The sequence below is a fragment of the Pongo pygmaeus genome, chromosome 10, assembly GCF_028885625.2.
Source record: "Pongo pygmaeus isolate AG05252 chromosome 10, NHGRI_mPonPyg2-v2.0_pri, whole genome shotgun sequence".
Lineage (NCBI taxonomy): Eukaryota > Metazoa > Chordata > Mammalia > Primates > Hominidae > Pongo > Pongo pygmaeus.
Window position 1 is genome coordinate 108662772 of NC_072383.2, and position 23023 is coordinate 108685794.

At 45.0% G+C, this 23023-nt stretch overlaps 2 protein-coding genes across 6 annotated transcripts in view; one reads left to right on the top strand and one right to left on the bottom strand.

The window, feature by feature from the left end:
• The window catches only part of ANKRD13A (ankyrin repeat domain 13A), a 42059-nt gene extending 30108 nt beyond the window's left edge, over nt 1-11951 (top strand). For 2 of the 5 annotated variants that reach the window (XM_054443867.2, XM_054443869.2), the window contains exons 9-15: nt 171-232; nt 975-1108; nt 1946-2103; nt 3111-3224; nt 6247-6407; nt 8778-8845; nt 9876-11951. In XM_054443867.2, coding sequence (XP_054299842.1) covers nt 171-232; nt 975-1108; nt 1946-2103; nt 3111-3224; nt 6247-6407; nt 8778-8845; nt 9876-10071 — 893 coding nt within the window. In that variant the 3' untranslated portion in view covers nt 10072-11951. The remainder of the gene's footprint in view (nt 1-170; nt 233-974; nt 1109-1945; nt 2104-3110; nt 3225-6246; nt 6408-8777; nt 8846-9875) is intronic. The other 3 variants (XM_054443868.2, XM_054443870.2, XM_054443872.2) reach the window with 3 other exon arrangements.
• Nucleotides 11952-13684: 1733 nt separating this feature from the next.
• C10H12orf76 (chromosome 10 C12orf76 homolog) lies at nt 13685-21150 on the bottom strand. The gene is made up of 2 exons (XM_054443875.2): nt 20893-21150; nt 13685-14995 (listed from the first exon to the last, which is right to left on the bottom strand). Exons 1-2 carry the CDS (start codon nt 21131-21133, stop codon nt 14910-14912), a joined length of 327 nt encoding a protein of 108 aa, XP_054299850.1. The 5' UTR covers nt 21134-21150; the 3' UTR covers nt 13685-14909.
• Nucleotides 21151-23023: the final 1873 nt, after the last annotated feature.

A 23023-nucleotide genomic window follows, 5' to 3' on the forward strand; every position in this document is an offset into this window, starting at 1 on the left:
AGCACCCTATAAAGGATAAATTAGTTTATGGTTATTGTGAATGATTTGATCAGCCAGTCTGTAATTGCATTTCCTAATGAGGTAGCTTGGACCAGAAACTTTAATGAAGATCTTTTTTTATAGCCACGAGTAAGATATAATATTAGACTTTAAACTCCCCCCCCCCGTAGCGGACAGGAACCCGCTGGAATCTTTGCTGGGAACTGTGGAACACCAGTTTGGCGCACAAGGGGTAAGTTGAAGCAGTGAGCTTTCATTGCAGTTAGATGAAAGGAAACAACTTGTCTGTGTCTGGGATGGCATTTACTGGATCCTGAACAGCCCACTCTTTGTAAAGGCCAAAGATACCCCCAAGCTGGAATTTGAGATACTCTTTTGGAAGAGAATTAGATGAGTGACTCTTTGAAAATAAATAAGGATTTTAGAGGAGGGGTAGTGATTATAGAAATCAGGTGCTTTCCCTCTTATCCATTATAAACGAGGGGCCTCTTTATAGAAATGGAACTTAAAAAGGATTCAGGACTTTATATTGCAACAGAGCACCTTAACAAATATTTTCTTACTTGATGCTCACAGTAACTATATGAACTTGGTACAGTGGATGTCCCTGCGGGTCAGAAAAATGAAATTACCTTTCCACTATCAAAGCTAGACAGGGAAACAGCTAGAACTTCAACTCCGAGTCTTCCAAGTCTCATGCACTTTCAGATGTTTCTTTCTTTTTTTCTTTGCTATAATCAGGAGATAAAAATGTAAAGGAGAGTAGAGAAATATTTTAAAATGAAGAAATCCATTACACTTCCCGTGTAGTTTGGTGATACCCTCATAGATTTTCTTGTTCCACGCAAAAAAGTTAGTGAATAGAACTTCCCGGTCTTTAGCTGGTTAACACGTCCACCTCAGACACTGAGTGCCACAGGCCTTCACTTATGAACATCATTTGGCATTTCTGACTCTCCTGAGTTCTGGCTCAGCAGGACCTCACCACGGAATGTGCTACTGCAAACAACCCCACAGCCATCACGCCTGACGAGTACTTCAATGAAGAGTTTGATCTGAAAGACAGGGACATTGGAAGGCCGAAAGAGCTGACGATTAGAACACAGAAGTAAGAGAGGTTCAGCTGCCATTTTCAACCTATGTATGTTTCAGAAATTGTGCTGTTTTATGGTGTAATGTTGGATCATTCCGCTGCCCTCCCCCCCACCCTTATTTTTTTTTCAGACGGAGTCTCACTCTGTCGCCTAGGCTGGAGTGCAGTGGCACGAACTCGGCTCACTGCAACCTCTGCCTCCCAGGTTCAAGCAGTTCTCCTGCCTCAGCCTCCTGAGTAGCTGGGACTACAGGCGCGTGCCACCACGCCCAGCTAATTTTTGTATTTTTAGTAGAGATAGGGTTTCACCATATTGGTCAGGCTGGTCTCGAACTCCTGACCTTGTGATCCGCCCGCCTGGGCCTCCCAAACTGCTGGGATTACAGGCATGAGCCACCGCGCCCAGCCTCCTCTGCCCCTTTTTATAAAAAATAATTTTAAAATTACTTTGCCATGAAAGCTAACAGTAGATTGTCCATGTTATTAGCTCTTTTCCAAATAGAATCTAGATTGGATGTAAGAATTCCTTTTTTTTTTTTTATTGCTAACCAGCTTCAGCTGATCAAATTCAAATGCAACTATTCTACCCGCTATCATTTCTTCATGCTTGCTGTCAATTAAGGCTTTGATCGTGGCAGGTTGTCATGCAGGTCGCTTGCCTTTATTGCCAGATTTTAGGGTGATATGAATTCCTTGTGGCCCTAGACATTTGACCTTTAATAGGTCTGAATTAAGAGATGACTGGGCAGAGTGTGGAGTAAGGCTGCTGTTGTCTAGCCTACTACATAGCAGTAATCTCCTTTTGCCATCTGGTGGAGATGACCTCAGTCTTTTCTTGGTTGAATTCTGCAGGTTTAAAGCAATGTTGTGGATGTGTGAAGAGTTTCCCCTCTCTCTGGTGGAGCAGGTCATTCCCATCATTGACCTAATGGCTCGAACGAGTGCTCATTTTGCAAGACTGAGAGATTTCATCAAATTGGAATTCCCACCTGGATTTCCTGTCAAAATAGGTACTGCTAAATAAACTTCAGCAGCACTTGGAGGTTCTGCCCATGTTTGTGGGTGGCAGCATGTGGGTGGCAGGATGCTTCAGGGAATTGGAGTGCTTTAGGTCAAAGTAGCTTATAGACATAATAGAGGAGGTCAGAGTTCTCCTGTGGTTTGATTTAAAGAAGTGTTATGATTGGTGGTTCATTTTGCGTATCAAAGTCAAGAGATCTCCAACCATCGTTTCTATTTGCAAATGGTGCTGACAGATATAAAAAGGCATAAAAACATGACACAGTCATTGTTTTAATGTCAAACCTTAATTCAGTGAGACTTCAAATTAGATAATTATTTGAGGAAGACAGTTGACACCAAGATCCTTTGATATGTAAATATGATCTACATCCCAAGCTAGTATGCATAATGCTATATATGTATATATCATACATACTACTCATGAAGAGTATTAATTTTGGATAGTTGTATGTTCATGATACTTGAACCCTGGCTTGATGACTTACTCACTGTGATCTAGGAGAAAATACATAACTCATTTTCTCTTTTTTTTTTGAGATGGAGTCTCACTCTGTTGCCCAGGCTGGAATGAAGTGGCATGATCTTGGCTCACTGCAACCTCCGCCTCCTGGGTTCAAGCGGTTTTCCTGCCTCAGCCTTCTAAGTAGCTGGGATTATAGACATGCACCACCACACCCAGCTAATTTTTGTATTTCTAGTAGAGATGGGGTTCTATCGTGTTGGTTAGGCTGGTCTCGAACTCCTGACCTCAGGTGATCAGCCTGCCTCGGCCTCCCAAAGTGCTGGGATTACAGGTGTGAGCCACCGCGCCTGACCGAAAATACATAACTCTCAATCTCAGTTTTCCCGTCTGTGTATTGGGAAGGGTTGTTATAAGGCTTAAATAAAATTATACTTATCAAAGTACTTGGCATAGTAAGCACTTAGTAAATGATAACTATTATTGTTATTCTCAGTAAAGTTTACTTATAAGAGTTTTTATTTTGTTTGTTAGAAATTCCCTTGTTTCATGTCTTAAATGCACGGATTACATTTGGAAATGTTAATGGCTGTAGCACTGCCGAAGAATCTGTATCTCAAAATGTGGAAGGGACCCAGGCTGATTCAGGTAAAAAAATAAATAAATAAAAAGTTTAGTTTTGTTATTTAAAAAAAAATTTATGGCCGGGCGTGGTGGCTTATGCCTGTAATCCCAGCACTTTGGGAGGCTGAGGTGGGCAGATCACCTGAGGTCGGGAGTTTGAGACCAGCCTGACCAACATGGAGAAACCCCGTCTCTACTAATAATACAAAAATTAGCCGGGTGTGGTGGCGCATGCCTGTCATCCCAGCTACTCGGGAGGCTGAGACAGGAGAATCGCTTGAACGGGGGGAGAGGCGGGGGGACAAAGGTTGCTGTGAGCCGAGATTGTACCATTGCACTCCAGCCTGGGCAACAAGAGCAAAACTACATCTCAAAAATTATAATTCAGTCATCATATTCATAATTCACTCTGAAGCTGGACTATCTGAGGGAGTAGATGTCTGTGTTGGATGAAAGAAAATTTCAGATTTAGTTTAGATTAAGCAAAAAAAAACTTGTAGAATATATATGATCCTAGTTATATTAAAAAGACAGGATGTTCTTAAAAATCAGCTTTATTGAGGTGTAATGTACATACAATAAAATGTTCTCATTTTAAGTGTGACGGTTCAGTGCATTTTTTTTTTTCTCAGATACAGAGTCTCACTCTGTCACCTAGGCTGGCGTGCAGTGGCACGATCTCTGCTCACTGCAGCCTCTGCCTCCCAGGCTCAAGCGATTTTCTTGCCTAGTCTCCCAAGTAGCTGGGAATACAGGTGCATGCCACCATGCCTGGCTGATTTTTGTATTTTTATTAGAGACTGGGTTTCACCATGTTGGCTAGGCTGGTCTGGAACTCCTGACCTCAAGTGATCCACCCACCTCAGCCTCCCAAAGTGCTGGTGTGAGCCACCATACCCAGCCACATTTTGACAAACGTATGCATCTGTGTAACCACCACCACAGTCAAGATAGATAGCATTTCCATATGCCCCCAAATTTCCTTACGCTCCTTTGCCATCAATACAATTCATGATTTTGGATGCAATTGTAAATGGACTTATTTTCTTAATTTCATTTCCAGTTACTAGTATATAGAAATATAATTGAATTTTGTATTTTGACCTTGAATCTTTTTTTAAAATTTTTTAATCTTTTTTTTTCTTGCACAATTGCATGGCCAGCATTGACCTTGTTTATCTTGTAACATGGCTGAATTTACTTGTCTTACACTTTTTTTGTAGATTTCTTAGAATTTCTTACATATATGGTCATGTTGTCTATTAATAAAGAAAATTTTACTTTTTCCTTTCTATTTTAAGTTTTCATTTCTTTTTCTTGACTTATTGGACTGGCTAGGACGTCTAGTACAATGCTGAGTAAGAGTGGTAGGAATGGCTGTCCTTGTCTTGTTCCTGGTTCTAGGGGAGGAAGGATTGTTGTGCCATTAGGTATAATGTTAACTGTGTAGGTTTTTTGTAAATGTCCCTTATTAGTTGGAGGACATTATTCTCTTATATTTCTAGTTTGCTGAGAGTTATTACCATTTTTAAGTACTGATTTTTGTGAGATGCGTTTTCTGCAACTATTATGATGGTCCTATGTTTCTCCCCTGTAGTCTACCAGTAGGAGGAATTAAAAGCATTTTAATATATATAAATTAAGACTTCAAATAAAAACAATTGAACTTGACAATAATATACAACTTTACATTCCCATATAGCAATAAAGTTGGGTGATATGTGTTCATGAGGTTGTGCAGCTAAGGAACACTCGTGTACTCTTGGCAGGAAGAGGAGATTGGTATAGTTCCTTGAATAAAACATTCGGCATTACTGTATAAACTGAAGATGTGTATGACCTAGCAATTCCTAGATGTGTACCCTAAAGAAAGTTATGCACATGAGCATCTGGAGACCCCAGTACTGGGCAGCAGCATCCATTCATAACAGCAGAAGCCTGGAAACGACCCAAATGTCCCGAGATGGTAGAATGCGCTATTGTGCTCTATTAATACAACAGAATAACATATAGTATTGAAAATAAAAATTTATAGCTATGTGCGTCAGAACTGTTGAATTTCAAAAGCATAATGTTGAATGAAGAAAATCCAATTTGAAGAATAAATTCCACATGATTCCATTTATGTCGAGTTCACAAACAGGCTAATACAAGCTATTAGGATGATATACATGTGGCAAACTCCAGAGGAGAGCTAGGCAGTGTAAACAACTATTCTGAATTATGTATTTACCTCTGGAGAGGAAGAAGGGAATATTGTTAACAAGGGATGTGCCCGCAGTATGGTATTGATAGTGTTTTTTTCTTTTTGAGACGGAGTCTTACTCTGTCACCCGGGCTGGAGTGCAGTGGCGTGATCTCGGCTCACTGCAAGCTCCGCCTCCCGGGTTCACGCCATTCTCCTGCCTCAGCCTCCCGAGTAGCTGGGACTACAGGTGCCAGCCACCACGCTCGGCTAATTTTTTTTTTTTTTTTTTTGTAGTTTTAGTAGAGACGGGTTTCACCATGTTAGCCAGGATGGTCTCGATGTCCTGACCTCGTGATCTGCCCGCCTCAGCCTCCTAAAATGCTGGGACTACAGGTGTGAGCCACCGCGCCCGGCAGTTATTGATAGTGTTCTGTGTCTTAGGCTAGGTGAAGGGCACACAGGCATTTGTTTTATTATTATCATTTTTAAGTGTTCAGATATTTTATATATACTATCTTTTATATATTTACCATATATCTTCCTGCAAAAGGAAGAAACACATTGGTGTGACTGTGCGTATGTGTTTAGGGGGAGAAATCTGCGCTTTTCATTTTATAGTCTTGTGTATTTTTTTATGACTGTTCATTGTTTCCACTAAAATCAAGGAAAAAGAAAAAAGCTGTATTCTGTCACTTTTTTCTGTCATGCTTCCTCAGAATCTCTCATATAATAGTAAGCCTTGATTATTATAATTTTGAGCCTTTCTTTCTTTTTTTTCTAATGTAAAACATTTTTGCAAAAAATTGGAGTGGAAATGTAATGAACTCAGACACTGGACGGTTGCCTTTTGTGTTTCAGCTTCCCACATCACAAACTTTGAGGTTGATCAATCTGTGTTTGAAATTCCCGAATCTTACTATGTTCAAGACAATGGCAGAAATGTGCATTTGCAAGATGAAGATTATGAGATAATGCAGTTTGCCATCCAGCAAAGTCTGCTGGAGTCCAGCAGGAGCCAGGTGTGTTTATCAGAATATTCTAATGGCAGGGCGTGGGAGGTCTTACCCTCTGGGTTAGCCTCAGTGTTTGGCTAATCTGAAAGATTTATTCTAAATATCAAGTTTGACACATTCATGGTATTTGCATAGGTTATACTTTGTGCATCTGGTCTTCTTACAAAAGCTTGTTATGTAAGAGACCATTTACATAATCCCAGTCAGCACCATTCACAAGATGTCTTCAGGCAGACTTTCCTCTTCCTCATATTCACGCACATAGCTTGTAATTCTGTACTTTTCGAGATGTGCGTGCTTCATCATTTTCTAGCACTGAAGCAGTAAATTACTGCTGAATCACACCATCATATTTTTCCTGAAGGATTACCTACGTATCAGTAGTCTCGGATGAAGGTAGTGAAGTGGATTTGAATCCCACTCCCTCCACAAAGGGTACCATCTCCCTAAACTCTCTCTGGGTCTCTAGTGAAACAGCAAATGAAGGACGGAACAGACCTGTGTAAGCAGTAGGCTTTGTGTGTGTGTGTGTGTGTGTGTGTGTATGTGTGTATGTGTGTGTGTGACTCTATGTTGCCCAAGCTGGAGTGCAGTGGCTGTTCCCCGGCACGATCATATTGCACCCTCAAACTCCTGGGTTCAAGAGATCCTCCCACCTCAGCCTCCCAAGTAGCTGGGACTAAAGTCATGCACCACTGTGCCCAGTAGAACAGTTGCCTTTTATTGTCATATCTGGTTCTCCCTCCATGCCTCACCTACCTGGGACAGTCCAAGGCTTGAGGTCCTCCTCCCCTAACATCAACTCCTTCCATCTGCTTCCTTTTGTGGCTCCTGGCTCTACTAGGGTAGGGTCTGGTCTGCCCCCAGCACCCTCTGGTGTGTCCTGGGTTCCTGCAGTCCATTTATTTGTTAATTGGCTTTTTCTTCCATTCTTCATTCAGATATTTGCAGAGTACCTTCTTTGTGCCAAGCTCTGTGCCAGGTGCTGGGAATTCTCTGGGAAGCAGCCCCTGCCCTCCCAGGGCTGCTGCTTTGAGAACAGTGCTCACACTCCAGCGTCCTCACTGGCTCAAGCTTATGGCTTTCTGGTTCTATTCCTGAGTCTTAGTGCTTGTGTAATGTGAGTCTACCTCCTCCACTTCCTCCTGCCACCACCATGGCCCCATTCCCAGACCCATTCAGTTTTCCGAGCCAGACCCCAAAGCAAGCATGTTCCCTTTGGCAGGCATCCTGGGAGAAGACCCCTGGACATCACCATCAGCCTGGTATGCTTTTCCTTTCCCTATGTAAGTGAGCTTAGCTCCCCCCGCCAACTCCCAAGTAGCTTCATAAACCTTGTTGACCATAAGTTTTAACAAGGGGAGTAGCCAAAGTCAAAGACTACCAATATGGAATTGTGTCTTCTAATCTTGCCCTAGAAGAATTACTGGCTGGGTGCAGTGGCTCATGCCTATAATCCCAGCACTTTGGGAAGCCAAGATGGGAGGACTGATTGAGCCCAGGAGTCTGAGACCAGCCTGGGCAACATAGTGAGATCCTATCTCTACCAAATTTTTTTTTTTTTTAATTTTTGAGGCAGTGCAGGGGCTCAGGCTCACTCTTTTGCCCAGGCTGCAGTGCAGGGGCACAATATTGGCTCACTGCAGCGTCTGCCTCCCAGGTTCAAGTGATTCTCATGCCTTACCCTCCCGAGTAGCTGGGATTACAGGTGCGCACCACCAGACCCAGCTAATTTTTGTATTTTTAGTAGAGACGGGGTTTCACCATGTTGTCCAGGCTGATCTCAAACTCCAGACCTCAAGTGATCCACCAGCCTTGCCCTCCCAAAATGCTGGGATTAGAGGTGTGAGCCACCATGCCTAGCCTCTACCAAAAATTTTCAAAAGCCAAGTATGGTGGTGTGCACCTGTATTCCCAACTAGTCAGGAGGCTTAGGTGGGAGGATTTCTTGTGCCCAGGGGTCAAGGCTGCAGTGAGCTATGATCACATCACTACCCTTGAGCCTGGACAACAGAGTGCGACCCTGTCTCTAAAAAAACAAAAACCTGCTTTGGTCGCTTGAACTTTGCCCAAGGTCAGCTGTGTTTTTGCTTTTTGTTGTGTATATCTTCCACGTGGGTTAGCTGTATTTAAGAGATTGATTTTGTACAAAGGATGAGAAGGTTGTGGCTGTGAGTTAGGCTGTGGCATGTTACTACCTCCCACTTAGGTGTTGTTTTTGAGGTAACCCAAGTCCCTGTTAGCTTTTCACACAGCACTATTGATAATGGTCATGGAAAGACTTTTAATTTGGTTCTTGCTGCCATCGTTTCCTTACCAGAATGGCACCAATTTCTCCTAAGATGTATTCATGTCTATCACATTTGTCTTTGCCAGGAACTTTCAGGACCAGCTTCGAATGGAGGGATCAGCCAGACGAACACCTATGACGCCCAGTATGAGAGGTGATTGACTGACGTGACTCTGGAATAAACCAGGGTGGACACAGGCCTGGACACAGGCGAGCAGACGCATGGCACTGTGCATTTGGTCCCCAGGCAGATGTATGGTGCCACATACTGGCAGGAAAGACTAGAAAAAGTAGGCCAGGAGCGGTGGCTCACGCCTGTAATCCCAGCATTTTGGGAGGCCAAGGCGGGCGGATCATGAGGTCAGGAGATTGAGACCATCCTGGCTAACACGGTGAAACCCTGTCTCTACTAAAAAAAAATACAAAAAATTAGCCGGGCATGGTGGCGGGCACCTGTAGTCTCAGCTACTCGGGAGGCTGAGGCAGAATGGCAAACCCAGGAGGCGGAGCTTGCAGTGAGCCGAGATCGCGCCACTGTACTCCAGCCTGGGCGACAGAGCGAGACTCCGTCTCAAAAAAAAAAAAAAGACTAAAGTGTTGGCTCTCTTGCTTCCTCTTGTGGCAGTTACTTATAATAACTCTAGACTCTCAATAGCAAGTTTCCAGGAATGGGTGATAGAATTGCTGACTGGTTCACAGGTCAGTGCCATTGGGGGAAAGGTACTGAGTCAGTCTTTTCTGATTGGTTTGATCTTCTATGAATGATGTATGATCACAGGGCCTAGATGTCCTCAGTGGGAAGTTTATATAATTGTAAAGATAAGGAAGTTTGGAGGAACAGCTCCAGAGATTATGGGAAAAACTGCGAGGATTCATTTTACGAAGACCTATACTTAAGGTGTCTATGAGAGCCTGTTGATGAAGAACCTGAGTTTTGCTTTAAAACAGATCCAAGTTCAATTCCCAGCCCTATCACTTACTTGTTGGGTGGTCTTGGGCAAGAGTGTGGGGTTTCTCACCCGTATACAGCACCTACACCGCCAGTTATGTGGGATTAAATGGCATCATGCATATTAAATGCCTGGCACAGTGTGCCCTTGGTAAGCGGTTAAGAAATGTAGTTACTGCTGCCACCATGATGGTGATAGTAGTGACTCTCTCTTTTTATCTGTTTTCCAACCCAGGGCCATCCAGGAGAGCCTCCTCACCAGCACAGAAGGCCTGTGCCCCAGCGCCCTGAGCGAGACAAGCCGTTTTGATAATGACTTGCAGCTAGCCATGGAGCTCTCTGCCAAAGAGCTGGAGGAATGGGAGCTCCGGCTCCAGGAGGAAGAGGCTGAGCTCCAGCAAGTCTTACAGCTGTCACTCACTGACAAATAGACCTTTCAGCCTGTGAGCCTCTGCACAAAGCAGAGGCTGTGGGCTGTCACAGATGCTGTGTCAACCAGGGCCCCAGGGCTGAGGGCCTGCACCTTGCGTGCGTGCGGCAGGCAACAACTGCCCCTTCTTTATGCAGAGGTGCAGAACTAGGGACTCCTGGGCCCATCCAGGCCGCTCCCTGGGGTGGAGAAGGGACCAGGGATTGCAGGCCCCATCTCCAGGCTAAGGGGAGGAGAGCATCTTCACTTTCCATTAGCTGTATTGGCTTGCAGGTCACATTTTTACTACCAGCTTTAGACAAAACCCCAATCCCCGCAGGTTTGTAGATAAATTTTTATCAAGGAGTGATAACAAGACAAGTTATTGCAGAGTCAGGGTGCTTTTATATATGAGAGCAGCAGCCGCCTTCGTGAAGTGTGGTCTATGAGAATTGGAGACACTTCTTTACTGTTCACCAAAGAAATGGGTAATCTGTGCTGATCTCCTTATTTTTACCTTTTTACAGGGTTTCTAGGACATTGTCATTATTCTTCTCCATCTCTATCTGATTCCATTCCTTCCACACCCAGCTAAAGTTAGAGGAGATACATATAGAATCTATTTTAGATTATTGTTAACTATTTGCATCAAATTAAGATACACAAATGGCCATGGATGTTGCCTTAGCCTTAAACATTACTAATAGTTTCACATCACCTCACTGCATGCATCGAAGGATCTGATTTGAATTTGTAAAGGCAATTCTTTTGAGAGCAGGATTCTCCAGGCTAAATCAAAGGCAGCTAATCCTGTCCCTGAAAGAGCAGCTAGGGGAACCTGAGGCTTGTTCTTGAAGTGGGCAAGCTGGCCAAAATATTGGAACACACAGAACCAAACCAGGTGTGTTCTACAACTGCACGAGTGAAGGATTTCCACGTAGACACCTAGGAAGAGCCCACTGCGTGCCCTAGACTCACTCCAGAGGAAGGATTGATTTGCAACCAGAAAGGAGCTGAAAACCACGGAGCTCCATGGCTCTTCATTCAAAAGGGAAAATAATGATTTCACGTTGCTTTTTAGAGTTCAAATCAACATCTTTCTGGATAAATCTATTTTTTAACAATATTTTTATTATTTGTAAAAGATATAAAAACAACTCCCATCAGTAGCAATACAAGGTTATACATTTTAACCAGATTTTCTCAGGCCTTTTTTGGATACCTTTAGTAGTTAACTCTCTTTTGTCAGACCCTCTTGTAAATAACCATCGCACAACATACAGAACCCTGGGGAATACAGCCAAGGGCACTGCTCACTGTGGCCCGTGTATTCATTCCCACAGGCTGCACTGAAATAACCTGGTAAACAATACCCTCCTCCATTTTGCATCTATTTCTTCTGTTGTGCTTCTTTGGGGATAGGAAGAGAAACATAACTACTGTTCCAGGTAACGTCTGTATCATACAGTTAGTGTTGCCAGTGAAACGTTCCCAGATACAAAGAATTGTGCTTTTAATTAGATTTCACCATCTGCTTTTTTTTTTTTTTTTTTTGTCATTGTCTGACCAAAATTCCTTCTGCACACGAGGCCAGTATAGGCAACGTCACATTTGTTTCAAATATGCAATGTGGCATTTTGTTTACTTTGCATTTACCGTGAGCAAAGATACTTCTTGGAATGGCTGCAGTGAGGCCGTGTCATTGGCTCACAAAGGTGACTCATAGGTAATTTCTGTGTTTGCATTCCATTGCTCTGCTCCCTAAGGTCCTTGACTTTCTCCCCAGGAATTCACTTAAAAAGGGACTGAGCATTGTGTCAACCTGTTGCAGCGTTTTTCATATATGTGTTCACTCTAAAAATGCAAATAAAGACTGCTTCCTTAGAGGGTGCGCATACAATATTCCAGTCTTTGAGTCTTTTTCCTTTTCAGTTTTTTCTAGTCACTGGATGTACCCACACTTCCTGTTATGTATGTATGTCAGTAGAACATTAGAATGCCTCACATCGCTCAGTTCATCACTGCAAAGGTGGCATGCTCCTCCCAGCCTTCCTGCCCAGGTTAACAAGCCCCATGCTGCTCGTTTCAAATGGCAACTAAAAGCAAGCCAGTGTTGGGCTGTTCTGACACCTCTGTGGTCCTCCTGGAGGGGAACTGGCTCTTGTGGGGTAAAGGAAGCCCAGCCAACATCAAAGCTCTGCATCAATGCTATCCTCTGAAGCCAAGTGCTTTGTGAGGCTGTTCCTAGAAGTCCAGATGATAAGGCTTCTAAACTCTTCCTGTATCTAAATAAGCTGGTATTAAAAACAACAAAGGCAGTGGCCAGTAGAAATGTATGGGTTCCAGAAATGAGGCTGTATTTCTGGGAAGATGTAAAGGAGCTGCTTTGCTTTTAGGGGAAAGTAGATATCAATACTTTGAAGCCACAAGGACACTATGAAGAAAACCATTACTTTTTCAGGTCAAGAGGTGCAATCACTATGGATTATTTAAAAACTGAAAAGCTAAGTTTGAGTGGCCCAATATCAGCAGAAAGTGGTTTTTTTTGTTGTTTTTTTTGTTTTTTTCCTGAGACGGAGTTTCGCTCTTGTTGCCCAGGCTGGAGTGCAATGGCGCGATCTTGGCTCACTGCAACCTCTGCCTCCCGGGTTCAAGCGATTCTCCTGCCTCAGCCTCCCGAGTAGCTGGGATTACAGGCGTGTGCCACCATGCCTGGCTTATTTTTGTATTTTTAGTAGAGACGGGGTTTCGCCACGTTGGCCAGGCTGGTCTCAAACTCCTGACCTCAGGTGATCCACCCACCTCGGCCTCCCAAAGTGCTGAGACTACAGGTGTGAGCCACCGCACCCGGCCAGAAGCTTTAATTGAGCAACTTCTGCACGTTAGACACTGCTAGGAACTAAGTTCCTAAGGCACTCTGCTCTATAAACAAGCTTGTCACACTACATAAACGTGGCATGTCAAGGAAGTGGAAGTCTGCTCTAAATAATGACAGGAAAGGGAAACTGCCATAACTGCCAGCTTGGTCGCAGTCTCCTGCTGACCACAAATGACATCAAGGAAGATGAACTGGATGTGGAGATTTCAAGTGATTCAGTGGTACAGTGAGTGATGAAGTTCAAAGTACCACCTAGGCCTCTTTAGAAATATGTGTAGGTTTAAGCCTGAGGTCCAGGTGGAAAAAAATACAACATGCTGATATGACTCCACAGCCACTAAATCATAGGCAGCACTAGGAGACTTCTTATCTCAACTTTAGGCCAGGCGCAGTGGCTCAGGCCTGTAATCCCAGCACTTTGGGAGGCCAAGGCAGGCGGATCACCTGAGGTCAGGAGTTTGAGACCAGCCTGGCCAACATGGTGAAACCTCATCTCTACTAAAAATACAAAAAAATTAGCCAGGCATGGTGGCTCATGCCTGTAATCTCGGCTACTCTGGAGGCCGAGGCAGGAGAATCACTTGAACCCGGGAGGTGGAGGCGGCAGTGAGCCGACACCGCACCATTACACTCTAGCCTGGGCAACAGGAACCAAACTCCATCTCAAAAAAAAAAATTTCACTTCACAGAGCTTCTTTAAGTGATTAGATCAAATTCAGACACACACCTGCATTTCAAACACTTGGGAAACAACTGGTGGAGTAAAACAATATATAGGATTTTACTTTAGTTTTAATTGACATTTTGCTCAAAAGCAAAGAACAGTGAACATTTCAATGGTTCAGTGTTACAAGATTACAAACAAAATCCTTCAGTTAAACAGTTAACAGTATCCTACTTCGGTTACTTCACATTAAATGCAGGTTGTTAAAATCAGTGCTGTGCTTGAACACAAAATAAGCATTTCAATTTAATAACAAAATTAAATCTAGCACCTTGAAATAAATATTGACGACAGCTTTATAAGTATGAAAGTATCATTTCAATAGGAGGAAAAAATCCAGTTCAACAACAGTGGAAACTAATAGCAGCATTTTCAAAGCTGAGATGAAATTTGTGTAAACACACACTGGCCCGCACAGTGGACGTGCACTTCTGTTGGCTGGGCCCTCCCCACCCAGGGATGAACAGAGTGCCCACTGAGCCTTTTACATTCCAAATCTGGAAAGCTACCTCAAGTTTCAGACCATGGGCTAGAAAGATTCAAATGCAGGGCAAGGGAGATCAATGTATTTAAGCAGGATGGGGTCCCTTTTGTAACAGGCCAACCTGGTAACATTTCCAGTCCAACTTCAGAGCATTCCAGGCCAAAGGTGCATATAGTAACAGGTCTACCTGATGTGACCCTGACTTCAGGGGGAGCACCTGAGTGCAGGGCAGGATGCAGATGAGGAACGAGGGCCCAAGTTCCCCACAGCTGACACCACTTTGCAACCAGCGCATTCTAGGCCAACTCAGGTAAGATTAAAAAAAAAAAAAAATCTGTGATTCTTAACCCACTGTAACCAAATGGTTCTTAAATATGGAATGTCTGCATGGTAAGTCTCCCTCTTAATCACATTTTCAAGCATTAATGATGAGTTCTTTACAGTGAGTTCATACAGGCACTCAAAAGTTTACCATGTTTTCTTTCTCATGAACACTCCATCTTTACACTGACCTTTGGAGCTTTCAGGTCTTACTTTTAACAAGTACAGTCAGAAACACTGAGAAGCAGACTCAGGGGCCAATTATTTGCACTACAGTGTTAGGAAAAAATAATTTCTAGTACATGTTTTCTTCTAATTCATTTAGCGTTTACCAACTGTCCAGACCAAAGGTCATTTCCAAGTAGGAAAGTTTTGATTCCAACTTCTCCACTGGCCTGTGTGCAACACAACTTATCCTATTCCCAAATACTCATTGAAGAACTTGTCTGGCTGTCACCGACGCCGAATGGGCTTGTAGACACAAAATGCCATAAGGATGACAGTCACCAGCAGGATGCTGAAAATGGTTCCCATCAACACTGCAAAGGGAAAACAGGTTACTTCCTAATGGCAGCTCCAGGTTAGGCAATTCATCCATTCACTGCCAACGATTTATCAAATGCCACTTGCTGCCAGGCATTATGTCAAGTGCTGTGCAAACAGCTGTAAACAGATCCTCTCTCCAGTTGTCTCTATGTATGGTTGGGGGAGAAACAAACAGATGAGAGCATTTCACATAGCTTGATATACCGTGAAAAAAAAAACAGTAACATGCTAGGGATGGAGACAGGGTGGGCAGCAAGAAGGGGGGACGGTCAGGAAGCATCCGAGGAGGAGACTCACAAACTGAGACAGGCCGAGTGTGGTGGCTCGTGTCTGTAATCTCAGCACTTTGGGAGGCCTAGGTGGGTGGATCACTTGAGGTCAGGAGTTCGAGACCAGCCTGGCCAACATGGTGAAACCCCGTCTCTACTAAAAATACAAAAATTGGCCAGGTGTGGTGGCATGAGCCTGTAGTCCCAGCTACTCAGGAGGCTGAGGCAGGAGAATCGCTTGAACCCGAGAGGCGGAGGTTACAGTGAGCCGAGATTGCGCCACTAAGCGACAGAGTGAGACTCCATCTCAAAAACAAAAAACAAAAAAGCTGAGACCTTACGAGTGAGGCTCTGCAGGGAGTGTGCTGCAGGCCCATGGATCAGCTAAGGAAGGGCCTTGAGGCCAGTATAAGCCCAACACACTCAGTGAACAGAAGGGAAGCAACCAGGCAAGGACTGCAGGAAGAGAGGCAGGAAATCAGGCCAGAGAGGAAGGCTGGGGCCGGTCTGTGCAGGGCCTTGGAGACCATGAAGGAAACACGGATTTTAAGTTTAAAGAGAAGCCACTAGGGGGCTGTAGGCAAAGGAATGACATCATCTGATTTAGTTGGAAAAAAAAAAGATTCCTCTGGCTTTTGTGTGGAGAATTGTTCAACTATAGGGGGGCAAGAGAGCAGGATGCCCAACTATGCCTTTAAAGCCATTAATAAAAATCTGGAGATTCAATAAAGTATTTCAGTCTCAAGATGAGTCTTGACAGGGCCTTTTGAGCAAAGAAGCAACTAACTCACAAATCTGCTATGTTTGGCCGGGTGCGGTGGCTCATCCCTGTAATCCCAGCACTTTGGGAGGCCGAGGAGGGCGGATCACGAGGTCAGGAGTTCGAGACCAGCCTGGCCAATATGGTGAAACCATGTCTCTACTAAAAATACAAAAAAATTAGCCAGGTGTGGTGGTGTGCGCCTGTAGTCCCAGCTACTCAGGAGGCTGAGGCAGGAGAATTGCTTGAACCCAGGAGGCAGAGGTTGCAGTGAGCCAAGATTATGCCACTACACTCCAGCCTGGGCAATAGAGGGAGACTCTGTCTCAAAAAAAAACAAAACAAAAACAAAAACAAAACTGTTAAGTTTTTAAGACTAAATTTCACATCTGAAATTTTCAAGGTGCTCAGGTGAGAAATGGGAACTACAGCTGATTACTCAGGTTGAGCCCTGGTGATACAGGATAAGGACTTGGGCTTTAAACTACTACATAACAAAAAAGAAAAAATAAATAAAGAAAAAAATAAACTAGCATAACCAGCAACCTGTCAGAGGTTTATTCAATAGCAGCAGTGATACGCAATCTTGCTTCTGTGACTATCTCAGCGATCTTGGGAAGCATTCAAAACAAGCAAATGTATACTGATGTGTGTTTGTAGGGATGTGGGCCCATCCCAGGTTCCAGCTAGGGCCTAACCATGGTTGTTCTTCAGTCTCATTACTGTTCCTTTGAAAACCAAGATTTAGCCAGGCAAGGTGGCTCATGCCTGCAATCCCAGCACTTTGGGAGGCCAAGGCAGGCAGATCATGAGGTCAGGAGTTCGAGACCAGCCTGGCCAACATGGTGAAACCCCGTCTGTACTAAAAATACAAAAATTAGCTGGACATGGTGGCGGGCGCCTGTAATCCCAGCTACTCAGGGGGCTGAGGCAGGAGAACCGCTTGAACCCCAGAGGCGGAGGTTGCAGCGAGCCGAGATCGCACCATTGCACTCCAGCCTGGGCGACAGAGTGAGACTCTGTCAAAAAAAAAAAAAAAGAAAAACCAAGATTTGACCATAGTTTTATTTAAATCAGTAACTTTGTAGTATCTGTGACCGCCCCCCCCCCCCCCACACACACACCCTCTACGCTTAAACCGATTATTATTTTAAAACCGACTATACAGAAAAATCAGGCCAGGTGCAGTGGCTCACGCCTGTAATCCCAGCACTTTGGGAGGCCAAGGCAAGCAGATCACCTGAGGTCGGGAGTTCGAGACCAGCCTGACCAACATGGAGAAACCCCGTCTCTACTGAAAATACAAAATTAGCTAGGCGTGGTGGTACATGCCTGTAACCCCAGCTACTTGGGAGGCTGAGGCAGGAGAATTTCTTGAATCCGGGAGGCGGAGGTTGCGGTGAGCCAAGATCACGCCACTGCACTCCAGCCTGGGCAACAAGAGCGAAACTCCGTCTCAAAAAAAAAAGAAAAGAAAATTCATCCTTTTTTGGTGAGTGAGGGGGAAGAAGGAAGGAGAAGGTGACAAAGACAGCATGTCATAACTCCAAAGGCCAGAAGTAATTTTAAGATCTTTGTCAAACAAAATCTCCAACCTACGTGAACTAAATGTCATGTCTTAAAATAGCCCTTGTTAACTGAATACCTGCCCTAATTTTCAAAAGTCCTGAATTCTGAGTTTCTATGGTTTGGACTACAATTGGATTTAAAGTTGTCTTATTCCATTTAAATAAACCATTTTCTTGCATCTCGCATTTTGGAAGAACTCTAAAAAAAATTTAAAACTCCCGACCGTGCACAGCAGCTCAAGCCTGTAATCCCAGTGAGAGGCCAAGGCGGGTGGATCACAAGGTCAGGAGATCGAGACCACTCTGGCTAACATGGTGAAACCCCATCTCTACTCAATATACAAAAATTAGCTGGGCATGGCGGCAGGCACCTGTAATCCCAGCTACTCGGGAGGCTGAGGCAGGAGAATCACCTGAACCAGGGAGTCGGGGGTTGCAGTGAGCCAAGATCGCGCCACTGCACTCCAGCCTGGCAACAGAGCGAGACTCCATCTCAAAAAAATAAAAAATAAAAACAAAAAACTTAAAACTCCCAAAGCAGGAATGCAGAAGATTGGAATTGGGGAATGGAAATCTACCTTTAAAAAATAAAAAAGGCCAGGCGCAGTGGCTCACACCTGTAATGCCAGCACTTTGGGAGGCCGAGATGGGCAGATCACTTGAGATCAAGACTTCGAGACAAGCCTGGCCAACATGGAGAAACCCCCTCTGTACTAAAATTACAAACATTAGCTGGGCACTGTGGTGGGTGCCTGTAATCCCAGCTACTTGGGAGGCTGAGGCAAGAGAATCACTTGAACCTAGGAGGTGGAGGTTGCAGTGAACCAAGATCATGCCATTGCACTCCAGATTGGGTGACAGAGTGAGACTCCGTATAAAAAAAAATAATAAAAATAAAATTTAAAAAGGAGCTTAAAACCATGAGTTGTTAGGTACACAATGGCCATGCATTTGGGGCCTGATCAATTCTTCCACTCGCCATCTTTTCACTTCTCCCTACACTTTGCATGCAGTGACAGTTGCCTGAATGGCAGGCCCAGGCAGAACCTTAAAAGAATGTCTTAGGGCGGGCGTGGTGGCTCACACCTGTAATCCCAGCACTTTGGGAGGCCGAAGTGGGCAGTTCATGAGGTCAAGAGATCGAGACCATCCTGGCCAACATGGTGAAACCCCATCTCTACTAAAAATACAAAAATTACCTGGGCGTGGTGGCACACGCCTGTGGTCCCAGCTACTCAAGAGGCTGAGGCAGGATAATTGCTTGAACCCAGGAGGTGGAGGTTGCAGTGAGCTGAGACGTGCCGCACCACTGCACTCCAGCCTTGGCAACAAGAGCAAAACTCCGTCTCAAAAAAATAAATACCAACTGTACAGAACTGTCTAGGACAGCATTTCTCAAACTATCTATGGCAAAGGAGTAGTTTTTATAATTTCTAGTCTGTCCCAGACCACTACATAGCCCTACTGTGCAAGACTAATAACCAGTTCCCTTCATCTGCAAAGCATTCCAGTTCAGAGACACCTAGAACTGGTCTCTAAGTGCTTGGATGTTGCAACAATGTCAAACTGTTAAGTTTCCAAACACTCTCAATTTCTGTAGTCATCTCTTTGCAGATAACATAGTTTGCAGACTCTCATTGGTCTGCAGACTACCCTTTGAGTAGTACTGTTCCACAGCAGTGGGTCTCCAATGGGGATTTGGCATCCCATGGACATTTGGCAATGTCTGCAGAGATTTTGACTATCTTGATTAGGAGTAGGGGGTGCTACTGGTATCTAAAGGCTGGGGATGCCGCCAAACTTCTTACAGTGTTTAGGATAGCCCCCCTACTGCCCCTTACCCCCGAAATCATTTATCCAACATGTCGTAATATCCAGGTTGAGAAACCCTGTTGTGAAGGATCGAGTGGGATAATGTGTGGAAACTATTTAGTAGAGTGCTAGGTACACAGTAAGTCGTCAACACATGGCAGACACTGAGTTCATGTAGAGTCAAGATAATCCAAAATGATACTAATAGCCACTTTGTAGACATACAGATGTACCAAGGAGATACAGTGAGAAGGGAAGACTTTGGCGAGGGGCAGATTTATTGCGAAGTTTGCCAAGCTTTAAGTTCCAGAACTCCTTCCAAAGCCAAAGCCATGTACACACACGTATTTATGCAGTGTGTGTGTGTGTGTGTGTGTGTGTTGAAGATATCCTCCCACAACTTACGTTTCAAGCCCCCAAACAGGTTCTAGTATTGGCCTCATCATTTCCTAGCTATGTAACTTTGGGCAAATCACTTCACTTCTCTGAGTTTCATTTTCCTTATCTGAAAAATAGAGCTGCAACATCAGGTGTGGTGGCTCACGCTTGTAATCCCAACACTTTGGGAGGCCGAGGCAGGAGGATGGCTTGAGCCCAAGAGTTCGAGACCCCCATCTCTACAAAAAGTAAACAACAACAACAAAAAAATGAGCCAGGTGTGGTGGTGCATGCCTGTAGTCCCAGCTACTCGCCCGTGATGCTGAGGTGGGAGGATCACTTAAACCCAGGAGGCCGAGGCTGCAGTGAGCCAAGATCGTGCCACAGCACTCCAGCCTGGGTGACAGAGGAGACACTATTGCAAAAGAAAAAAAAAAGGGCTGCAAACCGTACATTTCTCATTAAGTTATTGTAAGGCTCAAATGAATTCGCGTATACAAAGTGCGTAGCACAAGACATGGGATGTAGGAAATGCTCAAAAACTGTTACCATTTTTGCAATAAATACTGGCTCCTCTGGGAAAGAAGAGGGGTGGGGTAAATGATGTGCCTTGTTGTCTAGCCTGAGCCCACATAGCCAGAGAGGAGAGGACCCAGAATGAGACCCAGGTCTCCCGATTGCAGTTCATTCGTGGGCAAGCAGTACATATTGAGAGCTTACTGGACACCATGCCAGGCTCGAGACCAGCCTGGCCAACACAGTGAAACCCCATCTCTACTAAAAATACAAAAATTAGCCAGGTGTGGTGGTGTGCGCCTGTAATCCCAGCTACTCGGCAGGCTGAGACAGGAGAATTGCTTGAACCTGGGAGGCGAAGGTTCTGGCACATATTGAGCACTTGCTGAGAGGTAAAGCTCAGGCCTTCTGCCCCAGGCTTTTGGAGAGGGAGTCTCGGGGCCCCCTGAGGGGCCTCACCTGCACCCCCCGCACTCACCCATCTCCCCACTCTATCCCCTGTCCGCTCCGTACGTGCCCGGCTCCAGCACCCGCAGCAGTGAAAGCTCAGGCACTACCCGCCGCCCGCCAGCCCGAGGGCCGCTCACCCAGGTTCTGCCCGCGCAGCACCGCGTACGGCCGGCTCCGCTCCAGCGGATCCACGGGGCTCGGGGCCTCTGCCTCCCCAACCAGGAGGCTGCAGAGGCCAAGGCACAGCCACGGTAACGCTGGACGCAGCATCTTCCCCAGCCCTGCAGAAGCAGAGAGGCCACTTCCGTCGCAAGCCCTGCCTCTGTCTCCTCCCAGGTCTCTCTGCGTCGCTGCCACCGCCCTTAGGGCGCGCGTCATTGCCACGGTAACTGTGCGTCCTGGTCTAAGTTCCGCTTCTGCCTAAGATTTGTTCCGGATTAACGTTCCTGAATAACCAATGTTTCCCCCGGACCAACTTTCCGTTCAGATCAACTTTCCGTCTGTGCCAACGTTCGCCGCGATTACCTTTCTGCTGTGGTTAGCGTTCCCTCATCCACTGGGGTCGAGGTCTTGTAGGTCCATTTGGGGTCTATTGAAGATTTTTTACGAATCCATGCGTTTTCTTATTAAACCTTCATTACGGGCCTGGAAGATAGATACTGTGTTTCTATAGTACAAATGCCATCTTCTCAGGGAGCCCTTGCCCAGACATCCTTTTCTAAAATTGCAACCCTCCCTTTCCCTTAATGTACATTCTCCCTACCTTCGTTCTCTTCCATTCCCCCCACATTCACTTTAGACTCATCACCATTTACCTTATACATTTAACATACATTTGATGATTTTCTGAGGACCTGCTCCGCCCTAGCATGTGAAGTCCACAAGCACAGCAATTTTGTTCTTGCTCTCTGCTCTGTCCCAGAGACTGAGGGGAGAGAGAGACCCTCTCATATTGTTTTATACTCAGTACCTGTTTTAAGAAGAAACAACAAGGAAGTAAAACCAAAGACAGGCAGCCCGGCGCCAGGCCCGAAACCAGGCCTGGGCCTGCCTGGCCTAAACCCAGTAGCTAAAAATCAGCTCATAACTTAGAAATCGATGTTATTCATAGATTCCAGACATTGTACAGAAGAACGTTGTGAAACGTTCCCTGCCCTGTTCTGTTTCTCTCTTACCACTGGTGCATGCAGCCCCTGTCACGTACCACCTGCTTGCTCAAATCAATCACGACCCTTTCATGTGAAATCTTTAGTGCTGTGAGCCCTTAAAAGGGACAGAAATTGTGCATTCAGGGAGCTCGGATTTTAAGGCAGTAGCTTGCCAATGCTCCCAGCTGAATAAAGCCCTTCCTTCTACAACTTGGTGTCTGAGAGGTTTTGTCTGCATCTTGTCCTGCTACAAGACTAGAAGAGTAGCATATTATATTCAGTAACTGTTTGCTGAATACACGAGGGAATTGAGCTAAGTGTTTGGCCCAACGCTGCACACACAAAGTGGCAGAGCTGGAATTTGACCCAAGCATAGTTTTGAATCTGGAGGCTTTACCACCTCACACATTGGCTCACTTCCTGAAGGTTTGATTTGTAGTGGGATTAGTATCATTTACCTCACAATGGATGTGCAATACAAATGTCAGAGGCGTGTGAACCAGAGCAACTCCATCTTAAATAGGAGCTGGGTAAAATGAGGCTGAAACCTACTGGGCTGAATTCCCAGACGGTTAAGGCATTCTAAGTCACAGGATGATATAGGAGGTCAGCACAAAATACAGGTCATAAAAACCTTGCTGATAAAACAGGTTGCAGTAAAGGAGCCTGCTATAACCCACCAAAACCAAAATGGCGACAAGAGTGACCCCTGGTCGTCCTCACTGCTACACTCCCAGCAGCACCATGACAGTTTACAAATGCCATGGTAATGTCAGGAAGTTACCCTATATGGTCTAAAAGGGGGAGGCATGAATAATCTACCCCTCATTTAGCATATCTTCAAGAAATAATCATAAAAATGTCTAACCAGCAGCCCTCGGGGCTGCTCTGTCTATGGAGTAGCCATTCTTTTATTCCACTACTTTATTAATAAACTTGCTTTCACTTTGCACTGTGGACTTGCCCTGAATTCTTTCTTGCACTAGATCCAAGAACCCTCTCTTGGGGTCTGGATCGGGACCCTTTTCCTGTAACGTATTTCTGGCAACCACAGAAGGGACTATAGTGCAGAAACCTGACCCAATGGCTACCTTTGGGTAAGTGTTGGGGTCTGTTAACA

Excerpts from the sequence above, each read along its gene's own strand:
- C10H12orf76 (XM_054443875.2), bottom strand. The coding sequence starts at position 21,133 with ATGACGCGCGCCCTAAGGGCGGTGGCAGCGACGCAGAGAGACCTGGGA. Across the intron at positions 14,996-20,892 it reads GCTGCGCGGGCAGAACCTGG|TGTTGATGGGAACCATTTTC; the intron begins GTGAGCGGCCCT and ends TTCCCTTTGCAG.